This window comes from Lipophrys pholis, assembly GCF_963383615.2.
Source record: "Lipophrys pholis genome assembly, chromosome: 8".
NCBI classification, from domain to species: domain Eukaryota; kingdom Metazoa; phylum Chordata; class Actinopteri; order Blenniiformes; family Blenniidae; genus Lipophrys; species Lipophrys pholis.
This window is the reverse complement of record NC_137630.1, coordinates 22,881,942-22,894,672: the sequence shown is the minus strand read 5'-3', so window position 1 is coordinate 22,894,672 and position 12,731 is coordinate 22,881,942. Positions and strand designations below refer to the sequence as shown.

The 12,731-nt window shown below is 41.7% G+C and overlaps 1 protein-coding gene across 1 annotated transcript in view; it reads left to right on the top strand.

Annotated features, from left to right (window-relative positions):
• LOC308112788 (serine/threonine-protein kinase WNK2) overlaps positions 1-12,731 on the top strand; it is a 41,798-nt gene that overhangs the window by 15,277 nt on the left and 13,790 nt on the right. The window contains exons 3-13 of the mRNA XM_080468551.1: positions 1,318-1,490; positions 1,592-1,812; positions 1,908-2,065; positions 4,938-5,026; positions 5,788-6,007; positions 7,876-8,146; positions 8,237-8,379; positions 8,664-8,890; positions 10,183-10,306; positions 11,773-11,958; positions 12,197-12,628. Coding sequence (XP_080324677.1) covers positions 1,318-1,490; positions 1,592-1,812; positions 1,908-2,065; positions 4,938-5,026; positions 5,788-6,007; positions 7,876-8,146; positions 8,237-8,379; positions 8,664-8,890; positions 10,183-10,306; positions 11,773-11,958; positions 12,197-12,628 — 2,244 coding nt within the window. The remainder of the gene's footprint in view (positions 1-1,317; positions 1,491-1,591; positions 1,813-1,907; positions 2,066-4,937; positions 5,027-5,787; positions 6,008-7,875; positions 8,147-8,236; positions 8,380-8,663; positions 8,891-10,182; positions 10,307-11,772; positions 11,959-12,196; positions 12,629-12,731) is intronic.

Sequence of the window (12,731 nt, the reverse complement as noted above, 5' to 3'; positions counted from 1 at the left end):
TCTAGTCACTGAGCGCTTGGATGCGTTATGTAAGTCATTGATGTGGCGGTTTTAAAAAAGAAAAGGGGAGAATTTTTGGAAAAAAAACAATTACCTCACACAAGGTGCCACAACAGGAGGAGTCGCTCTCACGGGGGGGAGGAGCTGGTGAAGGAATCAAGGGGGAGCCGTTGCCCTGGATGTTTCTGGGTGCGTGTCTGTGTGAGGATGTTGAACAAGGGAGTGGTCGGTGATAGGGTGCAGAGAGGGAGATGGATTGCAGATGTTGGGGGGAGGGGTGAAAGTAGCAAAAGGTAGTGGGTGAGACCGTGAGCAAGCAAATGAAGAAGGATAGAAGAGATCGATGCGTAACCTTTAGCTGCATCGTGTTGTGGGTGTGTCCATGTTGACGCCTGGACTCGTTCTCCCCAGAGTTGCTGTGGTTTGTCGCCCCTCAGTCTAGATGAAGTGAAACTCGGCAGGGCAAGGTTATATGTCATTGTCTCCCTAAAATATGATGCCCATGGAAAAATGAAGCTGTGGGACAAGTTGATGAATCAGTTGGCTGGCTTAATTTAAAAATCAATAATCTTTTTTCCTAATCCTATTTTTCTAATTTTTGTTTGTTTCTATGTTTTGTCTGTGTTTTGTGATAGTGGACTATTAACGGCAGTTGAGACTTATCACAATTTTTGGACATTTGGAAGAAAGACATCCGTTGTTTGTTTTTTTTTTGTTTGTTTAATCCAGAGAACAGCTGACCCAATCTCTGGTTCTGAATATCAAACAAGTCTATATTTTAAACAAATAGATTCCTGTTAATTAGTTGTCTCTCCTTTTTTCTGCATTATGTTTGAATCCGAATCATCTCAATCCATTTATACATATACAGGGTATGAATTTCTGAGAGGGATCTATTCCACCTTTGGTCTATGTATCCAAACTTCCGCTCAGTATTTTATGATTTAAGTAAAAGCAAAGCTGCAAACTACCACACATCAAGAGTGTAAGTCACTCGATTATCTACAATCACTCTGAAGTTGTAAATCTAATTGAATTCTGGATTTATTTTTGAAATAAAATATAGTATTTAAAGCTGATCCATTCATGTGTATACACACACACACATACATGCCAAGGTTGGAATGCAGCTACATACCCACATAATTCATGGCTGGCACGACTCTTGTTCACGCTTTCTCTCTTTGTATAGGATGCTGGATGCATGAATTTAAATCTGAATTGATGTTTTGTTTGCTGGGATCCAGAAATGTCACAATTATCAGTATCAAGTGCTTGATGATCATCATTTCTCTTGCATCTGTGTGTTTCTTCCAGGATCGTAAGCTATCCAAAGTGGAACGTCAGCGCTTTAAAGAGGAGGCAGAGATGTTGAAGGGTCTCCAACATCCCAACATCGTTCGTTTCTATGATTTCTGGGAGTCTCCTCTGAAAGGAAAGAAATGCATTGTTTTGGTAACCGAACTCATGACGTCAGGGACGCTAAAAACGTGAGTAGTGATGACATCTCTGACAAGTTTGTAAATGAGGGTTACATGTTGTTACTACTTTTTCATTTTTTTTTAAAATGTCCTTTTATTTTCCCCCACAGCTATTTAAAACGCTTCAAAGTGATGAAGCCCAAGGTACTGAGAAGCTGGTGCAGACAGATCTTGAAAGGACTCTACTTTCTCCACACCAGGACACCGCCCATCATTCACAGGGACCTTAAATGTGATAACATTTTTATTACTGGACCTACAGGGTCAGTAAAGATTGGTGATTTAGGACTGGCAACACTCAAAGCCGCTTCTTTTGCCAAGAGTGTCATAGGTAGGAGACTTGAGCGTGTGGCATGTCACATTTCTGGTTCTTGCTGTCAAATAAGTAATGTAGTTACTCTTCCCTTTGCCACGTTCTCTCTGCAGGCACTCCTGAGTTCATGGCTCCGGAAATGTATGAGGAGCACTACGATGAGGCCGTGGACGTCTACGCCTTTGGCATGTGTATGCTGGAAATGGCCACCTCGGAATATCCCTACTCTGAGTGCCAAAATGCTGCTCAGATTTACCGCAAAGTCACAAGTGTGAGTTCTTCAGTTGTACGATATACACTTGTTTATGCGACATTGCATATAAAGCATAGTGAAGGTTTAGAAAGTTGTTTATCTGCCACCAAGTCCAAATTAATTGGGTTGTTTTCCCATTTTGACAAGACTTAAAGGGAAAATATTGGTTTAAACAAAGTTTAGAAGCTGAAACTATGGCGAGAAACGACATTAGCTTGTTAAACTTTGTTAAAATCAGTCAGAACAGTAAGGTCTTGATGATGAACACACACTGCTCAACCCTAAATGATTTGCCCCTATAAATGGTGAAATACAATGTCATTTTGGTCAGTTTTACACTTTACAACAAATTTTTATTCCATCTTTACATTAAATTATGTCTTGGGGTACTGACTGTTCTTCCAAATTTTTCCATTTCTTAATATTGCAATGAAGGCCCTACAAATGGCCAAGGCGGCTGTTTAAAGATTATACAAAACTTAATGTGTGTCCAGGCTTCCGGTTCGATTGAGCAGGGATTTGGTTTGGCTAATATGGATGAAATCTATCTTTGAAATATAAAAACCTAAGGAAAAAGAGAACCTGGCTAATTATTTGGCCAGAACTGAAAACTGACATGGATTCTGTACAGGCTACCTCTGAACAAGAAAAAAAAAAAAGCCTGGAGATTAAAGACAAAAACACCAGGACAGCAAAAAATTTTTTAGTTGCTCCATTGTTTTAATTTTCGTATTCAATCGTAATTGCTTTTTCACAAGAAGCTGTCCAGTACGAACAGCAGGAGAGGCCGTGAGACATCCAGAATGCTGACATGTGTACAGAAGTATGCAGTATTATCAAAAAGATAACGGACAGCAAGAGACTGCAACATGCTGCGGTGGTTACAAAGTTAATTTCCTGTGTTTCACACTAGACATGAACAGCACCAAGTTTCAATTGTTTGGACCACACCAGAGTGTGGAAGAGCTTTCACACAAACAAAGCGCTAGTATGAAACTGCCTTTAGATGGATTTACAAAAGTAGTCCACATTGTTAGTGTTTTTAAATGAAGGCTAAAGATTGTTCTATTCAATTTGATTGCACTGTGTGTACCTCTACAAAGCAGTGCAAACCTTGATCATTTCGGAGGGTGTCTGAAATTATGACATGCCCCTGGATCTGTAGAGGAGTATTGAGTTTCCACTCTTGAGACTTGGCTGGGTTAAATGATGACTCTTTCACGTGTTGTTAAAACACACAGGGCTCTTATGGTGATCTGAACGGTTGGGCGGCATCAGTGCTGCCATCACTGGATAATGTTTCTGCATAATTTCTGTACTGATATTACACCGCCCTGCTGAGACCACTGCAGGATATTAATAGGACATTGATCAAAGAGAATCCCTGACAGTGTTATACTGTGACAATCCTGAACAGATCCAGCTTTCATCTGCATAACTGATAAAAATGTCAATTTAATGCATGCTTACACTTTAATTGATCATTTTCTGCATCTGAAATATGTAGACTTGTATAGAGATTTCTGATTACTTCTGCAGATTTAAAGTACCCAATGCCCTCTGCCATATTTATCCATTCAAATACACACACACCACCCATGCAGTGTCTTGTACACAATTAAGATTATCTTTGTAATATTGTTGCAATAAAAGCAAAACAATAAATAGATGAAACAAAGCGCTTAACAAGTAATTAAAATAAGATGTATACAAATTCTAGATTAATTAAAATTCCAGAAAAGAAGATCAAAATATGGACATCACACTGAAATAATTTTAGCATTCATTGTGCCCAGCTCATGTGGATTCATCAGACATTAAACTGAATCAACAAATATAGCAGATGACAAAGCACAAATTCAACAAAAAACTAAAGAGAAAACTAGAAGCAATCTCAAAGTAATCAGTTCACATCAGAAAATGACGTGTGTTTAAAGTTAGGTTCATTCACTGTAAACTATCAACCTACCAAGCTGAAATGGGCTAAGATACCATTTGCCAAATGAGCACTGTAAAAATGTTAGTCCTGATGAGTTTCCGTTCATTGGACAAGGAGTTACAATGTTTTAGTTTCAAAGTTTCTGTTAGTTTTCTTGCCTGAGCTGATAGAAACGTCTGTAAACAAAATTCCTGATTTATATATGAAAGCTTAGGCAGACATTGAATATAACTCCCAGAATCCTCACAGTTTGGTCTTGATTATCCTTCTTCTAATATCAAGCAGAGGCAAGAGACATGGTGTTTTGTGAAAGACCAATAAAGATAATCTGTTTCTTTGTCATTCAATATGAGAATATTTCTGGCCATCCAGGATTCGGTTTTCGGAAGCAAAGTAATTAAAATTCTGTTTGGGGTTTTTCTTCCACAAAAACACAGAGATACACAGAAATATCAGGGGTTTCTCTAATGGTCACATTTTGTACACTCCATACACAGTTCTCCACTTATAGATAGTAAATGTTGCTAAACCATAAATATATTTTTTGGAACGCTGACCAAAATCCACGGTTTGCCAGATGCTCACACAAACCCCTTCAATCAGCCCTACTGGGGTGGCTGAAAAGTCAGAATGTATTCACATTTGGAACCAATTTTTAAAGCTTAGTTTTGTATTTATAAAATAATCAGAAGGCTCCAATCCACAAATCAGTGTGTGCCCTCATTGCATTCCCTCTGAAGTTGACTGTGTAGCAGGTCTAGTTTGAGAGATTTTTGTAAGTCGTCTGTAACTCTGACATGGATTTGAGCTCCGTTGCTGCCGTGTCCACAATGTCTTGCAAAAACATCCTCACACATTTCCTCTGTTTTTCTTTTGTCATTATTTCTCCTCAGCACAGCATCCTTTAGATGGCCTACCCTCAACATTTTGTGTACATTTCCTTTTCCTCAGGGAGTGAAGCCTGCCAGTTACAACAAGGTCATGGATCCTGAAATCAAGGAGATTATTGGGGAGTGTATCTGCCAAAAGAAAGAGGAACGGTGAGTGATTGTCCTCGTTGTAGCCAAGTGTCCAGCCAACAAGGCCCACAAGGTGCCCTCTCGTCTTTCATGCCTTATCTTACCACCCCCGCTTTGTTGGCTCGGCACTGACAGTTGGGCTCTCAGCAGCACTGCGGTCTCCCTCCCTATCTGCAGGGTGTCTTTCACTTCTGTTACATAATGAGTCTGTGTATGGAGGGAAAAAAAAATTGGTCCTAATTAGTTTCCAGTGGGTTTTTTATACGGAAGTGTGATTAGATGCAGTGAGTGTATCAGAAGCTCAGGTTCACACATGACTGTGGTATTTTTAATTAACGTGTAAGACTCGGCCAAAATAGCCTTTCACTATCAAGCTATATCTTAGTCACACAGTTCAATACATGTGTCCAGTCCCGTTCAGTAATGTGACTGCTGAATCAACACTTGTAAACAAAAGATTTGTTCATTTAGACTTTGACCACTTCGAATATTCACGTTTTGCATTATTGCTTGAGCTTATTCATTTTTGGTCTCATTGTCCTAAATTGTTGTTTTTAGTTGTATTCATATACAAATGTACTGATGCATATTTTTTTCTGGTGTAGAGCTCACCACTACACTTTTGTGCCCCCCTCTTGTCACATGTAAAACATTTTGTTTTTAGGTGGTTCACAAAAATTAAGAAATCTTGGGATATAAAAGCAATTTGACAGAACTGATGAGATTACTCTGTAGAGCACCTTTTGAGCTCGAATGTGAGCTGTACTGCCTCCTCTTTGCAGATACACTATCAAAGACCTGTTGAACCACGCATTCTTTGCTGAGGACACAGGTGTGAGGGTAGAGCTTGCAGAGGAGGATGATGGGAAAAAGGCCTCAATAGCTCTCAAACTGTGGGTGGAGGACCACAAGAAATTAAAAGGGAAGTACAAGGAGAGCGGAGCCATCGAGTTCACATTCGACTTGGAGAAGGAAGTCCCCGAGGTTGTGGCTCAAGAAATGGTGAGTGAATTCTTCACAGATGCAGTAATCAGAGGAATGGATTTATTCATGAAACTATGAGGAAATAAATCTGATTCAGAGGGCTGTGGCTTTTTGCAAAGTTGTTTTTATAGCATTTTTATAAAACTTCCTGTGGGAGTGGCCATTCAAAACAAATAGATTGAGTAATCAAGTTGACGCTGTGCTGCACATTGAGTCGATCAGGGTTTGCGTGTCTTTGCAGCTTAGTGTGTCCATACTATCATCAGTACTCATCTCTTGATCTGAGGACATACTTAAATGGAGATTGCTGTTGATATCTTACTTTGCTATTCCCGGAATCCGGTGATTGCAGTTTTATTTTTTCCTTGTGTTTACATAGTTTGCTCATCAGATAAGAAAACTCCTCAGTGAAAATGTCTTGAATAGGGGTGTGGATTATGGCAGGAGTCAACTTATAGTAGAGAATGTGAATGTTTTTATTGTTTAAGTAAAATTGCTTCTTACAAAGCGTTAACTTACTTACTTTGCTCAACTTTTCATCGTCATCACTTGCATACAATCATAATTCTGAAAATGCTGCAACATCTGAAAATGATTCAAAACCGGATTGATGGATAGTACATCCTCGAAGAATTTTCAGAATTTAATAATTCATTATTTTTACATAAAAGGAGTTTCAAACATTTGAAAATAACAATTAGAATAAAACTGCTCTTTCAAGCTTTTTGGTTTTTAGTTTCAGTGTTTTGGATCAGAGTGGAGAAAAGGCTGACGTACTAATGTTGCAGTTAAATGGTATGACAGTTCAGGGCTCTTCTGAGAAAAGATCAGAGTGGGTGGATGGGACACCTTGGTGTAATAGGTCAGTGAGGTAAATGGGTGATACACTTTGAAGACCTTTAATTGTTAAAATCAGGATTTTCAGTTGTTCACATTGTTGAACTGAGTGAGAGTAATTGAAAAAGCCACAAAAGACCAGAATTAACGTGTTGAGTTGTTTTTTCTCCGAGTGTTGATCTGGGCTGTTGTTTCAGAATAATTTTATGTTCGTGGATCAGTTTGTATTCTGTTTTCATGGGATAAAACCATTAACAGTTCATTCAGTAGACAGTATGTAAAGACTGAATATATTCTGCATTCATTGCATTAATGGAAAATGCACATACGGAAATGTTTTATGCAACTGCAGATGGATAGCACTGTCAACGTTAATTCTTAAGTTTAGGCTGTAAACTCTTAACGCCAGCAGAAATGGAAATTAAGGTGTCACTGAAAATTAGGCTGGTGGGATTACTGATGGATACTTTAGACAGTAGTGCCAGCCAATACTATTGAAGTTGTGGTATGGCTTACCTTCTGAGAGACTAGGCCACTCCAAAATGCTCTTTTATACACAGTCATGTTACTGACATTTTGATAATGAACCTTTTGAGCAACCCAGCATTTTCTATACTTTACTATGAGGGTCATAGAACTGATTTATTTTTAATGGATTGAGTATATTTCTTTTTTCAGATGTTGTGCAAACCTCAGAAACATATTTTTAATAACAAGAAAATGTAGACATCATTGCATCCTGTTTTACATTTGTACTTCATCCCAAACTTTTGGGGGTCTGAGTTGTACAACCGAGTGCATGCATTGTCTTCATCTCTATTTGCAGATGTGATGGTCTAGACTGTTCTGTAGGGAACAATGGAGCAAATTACTGACAATTGTCTCCTATTGCTCTGCAGCCCTAAAATAGAATTTCTATTCCTTTCTTTTCTTGCTCTTTCCCTTTGCCACCCCCCCTCCCCCTTTTAATGCACACTCTCTTCTCTCACATGCTCATCGCTAAAAATATCCTGAAAGTCATGCTTTTCATTCCTTTTTTTTTTTGTCAGGTGGACTCTGGCTTCTTCCACGAGAGTGATGTAAAGACTGTGGGAAAGTCGATCAGGGACCGTGTGGCTCTGATCAAGTGGAGGAGAGGGAGAACGGTGTCTGCTGCAGTTCAGGGTGACGGAGTGCACGGGATCCAGATGACACCATCTCAGGGCTTGTCTGCTGGCGCTCCACATGTAGGTCAGCTCCATCTGCTGGAGCCAGAAGAGACGGAGGCAGACCAGCACAACAGGCTGCGTAACCTACCTACCAGTGCCACCTCGGTCACATGTAAGAGCTCCTTTTCTCCTCCACTCATTAAAATAAAGTCATAGATTGTGCCCATGTGTTTCTGAGTGTGGGATTTGTGTGTCTCTGCAGCAGACAGCACGCTTGATAGTGGCATGGGCTCCACTGTGTACTCGGATTCCCACAGCAGCCAGCAGAGTGTCCTCTACCAGTCCCTGCTGGAGCCTATTACTATGGCAACACCGCAGGTCTGTATCAGCAGCTTACATTCCCAAGTGGACCACATACATTTGAATTTATTAAAATACTCTGTGAACAGTTATCCCTTACATGATTTATGAATTAAACACACATGTTGTAGGAACACTTCAAAAAAAGTTAGCATAAATTTATATGTTTTGTGCAGTCGACCACCACAATATTTTTTTTTTTTTTTTTTTTACAAACATGCCATGCAAACATTGTTTTCCCTCATTTCATAATGTAGTTGTTGTTTTGGTGGGTTATGTTATGTGTATTTTGAGTAACGTGTTTTGCTTTTGGGTTGTTCTTTAATCAGTGGAAGAGCAGTAGCCCTTTTGTGACAGATCGACCTCGTTCCTGTGGCAAGGGTGAAGTGTGGGGGGCAACGCTGAGTCCAGAGCTCAGGACTCGATTGGGAGCAGCAGGCCGGAGGGGAAGTGCCCCTGTGTTTGACTCTCAAAGGGCAAACCAAATTGCTCAACTTCATGCCCTCATTCAGTCTCAGAGATCAATCAGTCCCAACCTCACAGTGGCAGAGAACCAGTCAGAACTCAGTCCAACTGAGCTGCACTCAGAGGCTGAGGATGGATTTCCCTCTCAGGAAACTCTGCCCGTTCCTCAAGTTTCTCCTATCAGTTCACCTCCTGAGTACCGTCGACTTAGTGATACCAGCGTCCAGCTGCCATCTGAGACCACCAGTGAACATTTAACCGTGCCCATCTCCAGTGCACGTCGACACTCTGACCTCAGTAGTCTTCTAAGTCTTACGTCTCATCATCACCACCATTTGGCAACACAAAGAGGCTCCGTGTGCCAGGCCTGCCTTGCTTTGGTTCTGTTGAGGTCACAAGACAGGAGTCACCGTCGGCCTTCTCTTGGCATACCAACACACCATGGTCCATGTGACTCTAGACGCCAATCATTATCTGGTGGAGTATCTAGTTGTGGACAGCAAAAATTCCCAAGTGATTATTCAAATTTTTCACTACTCCAGCAGTCGCTGTTTAACATAATCAGTCGTAAAACAGCCCCTTGTCACAATACCCATGTCCAAGCCTCCCTGCAGCATCCCGCCGCTGCCCTCAAGCCTTCCCACAGTGACGGAAGCTGCACCCTAAAGAGTCGCCTTCAGACTGGCAGTGTGGTTGTGGACCAAAAATCTCTCCAGGAGTGTGAGAGCAGATTCTGTACTGGACGAAAACAAGTTACCGGGGCTGTAGGAGTGGTAGGTCTCAGTAGCAAACAAGCTTTAGGTCCCTGTATTGGGGCAAGTGCCTGCTTAGCAGATCTCTCCCCACCTGTTGGAGGCATCGCATTTTTCTGCATGGAGCGGGTTCAATTTCCTGTCTACTCTCGGGTTTTGCTGCCTTCACAGGCCTCCAGTGCTGACCATTTTCTTCAAAATCCTAAACCTGCTGCTGTCGGAGGACAATGCTAAACCTCTGACTCCATTTCCCCGCTGATTAACCCTAACGATCCTTTCTACAACTGACTTAGACTTTAACATTTTCCTTTCTGCTTAACAGACCCAATGCAAGAGCTCTTTATCTCCTCCGCTTGCCATGGAAAAATGACCTTTGATAAAAGGAGAGGGGTGGCGACATAATTTCCATTCTCTGGATCTCCTATTTCTCCCTTTTGTCCTAATTTTAACTTGCAGCTGTCATCGCCTGCTCATTGTTGATACAGATGTTTCATTAACTTATTTATATCCCTCATCCTCCCATTATATTTACATCCGCTATGACTAACTGTAACCTTTTTTAGGATAGTAACCCTGGCCATAAATGTTTTTCTCAAAAAAAGTACACTCATTTTCTTCTTTGTGTCCTTAGGCCAGTTCTGCAGGTCATCAGAATCAACAGTCTGTCCAGGGCTTGCCCTCTTCCAGCACAGCAATGCACACACAGCCGCATTACCTCCAGCCTGGACACAGCTACCCTGCTGCTCCATATGCTGGTCCACTGAATGCTTCTTCACCAACTCCAGCCAGCATGTGTTCAGTCAACATCCAGCAATCAGCTGGTGCTTCGAGCTACACACTTACAAATCTGCAGCAATCCCAAACTGCAGCAAGTATTGGAACATCAGCGCTGCTGCAGCATCACGTGCAAACCTACCAAGCACCAGGCCCCCAACAACAGCAGGCTGCATCGGCAAGCTCTTCGACTTTTCCTTTGCACATCCAGAACTCTCAGAACTCTGTGGCTGCAACTCAACAGCAGGCTCTACCTGCATCAGTACAACAACAGACTGCAGCAACAACCCTGTCAATGCAGCAGCTAGCACAAAGCTGCCCTCTTGCACCTGTAGCCACAATCCAGTGTCAGCCTGCACAAGCTCCCAGCACGCCGCAGCAGATCCAAGCCACAGTCAAATTGCCCAGTCAGCAGCCTGGCCAGAGCTCCTCCTCACCAGCACTTTACAGTCGGCAGATATCCATTCAGCAGGAGCACCAACAGTCTTTACCACAAAATACTCAATCTAGTATTCAACACTCTCAAAATACTGGGCAGGCATTTATTCAGCCTCAGCTACAGCATAGTCAAGAAAGTATGCACACCATTCACCAACAAATGGCACAACAATCCACTTACAGCTCTCTTCAGACAGCATTGCCACAACACAACCAGGATGCATCTCTGTCTCATCTCCATTCAACACCAAGCTCTGTTGTGCAGGTGGTGGTAAACCCTCAGGGTTACTCTGCCTCAGCTTTACATGATGCTGCCACTCAGAGTTATACACATTCAGCCCTCCAACAGACAGCTTCTGGTCAGAGCCAGTACCTGCTCGCACAGTCTGCTGCTGCTGCTTCTCAGAATTATGAAGGAAGTAACCAGGTTGTGACTCATCATCCAGCTTGTTCTCAGCAAAGCCAGCCTGCACATATGACCCAACAGGTGAGATTCAACGCTGTCGCTATAATTACATTCTTGTGCGGTAGCTCACATAGAGCACTTGCCTCTGACCTCTACATTGCTTTATTTTTATTCAGATTATCCTCCACCAATGTGATACAATGGAACATTCTTAAAGATGTTTGTATGTTGTTTTATGCCTAAAGCTGCTCATAGTTTGGTGCCTGGATTTGATTTGGTACAGCTGAATTGAAAACAGCTGCATTCTACAGTTAAAAAAAAACAGCCCGATAAACAACGGTTTCCTCAGACATCAGCCAGCAGAGAGATTATGGAAATACAAATGAATAGTTTTAGCCCCTGAATTCCCCAGTAATTCCAGGCTTCCTATGTAATGTCACGAAGATCACCTGTTTAACATATAAAATCACGAATTTTCAGCATAAAGGATGGAAAATGTGAGCTATTATGATTGGTAGGAAATGCAGAATTCCAAGTCACGTGTTAGTCGTCACTGAACTTTTTCCTTTTTTTTTTTTTTTTTTTAACCATTTGTTTCTCCAGAATATCCCTGCTGGTCAGTGCATTTCACATCTTGGACAAGATGAACAAAGTCTTAACCAGTCAGGCTCCAGTGTGTCAGCTCATTCACATCTTCCTCCTCAACACTCGATGACTTCGACTATTGTCCCTCAACAAATTCAACCTCTGCAGATTTCAACCTCACTCCCACAATCACACCCGTCCCAGGTATTGTCAATTGCGTCTATTCTGAATGCTTCCATATCTTAATGAGCTAATGTGCCTTATTTTTTCCCTTGTGTCCAATTTCTTGTGTGCCTCAGCACATAATCTTTCTAGCTTGCTTTATTTTTACAGACCAAAACAAACAGACTTGTTTTGTTGCACATCCTCCCGTGTTTTCTTTTTTCTCTCTGGACTATTGATTTTCCTTTCTGTCTTTCTTTCCTTTTTCGTTTCCCTTCAGTTTCCTTCAAAGTATCCCACAGTCCAGGTGATGACAGCTGTGGCTGACTGTGAATCCTCCTACCCTCTCGCCTGCACTACTCCTCACCCTTCGATATCCTCTTCTTTTAATCACATATTCCTTTCTCCTGGACAAGCTGCTCCCTCAAACCCCTCAGTCTCCCCACTGTCCCCTCTGAACATTGAAAACGCTTTACTTTCACCCGTCCCAGTGTCCCTTATACCTTCCCCCACACCTGTGCTGACTCAATTAGAACCAACGTCACCACAGCATCAGTCCACTGCTGCCCTGCAGCACAGTGCTAGATATGAAGCTTGTCATCTACAGTCTGCTTTTATAGCCACATTAACTCCCCACCCCATGCACACACACACTGTCCCATGTCTGAACACACACACGCTCACAAATGGCAACACTCAGCCTCTGATTCAGGTAATTATGCCAGTTGTAGTGGAGCACAAATGTTTACCTAGAAGGTGTGAACATAAGTTTAGGTGTTTGTGTGTGGAAGGTGTTTTTCTATGCCTTATTCTGG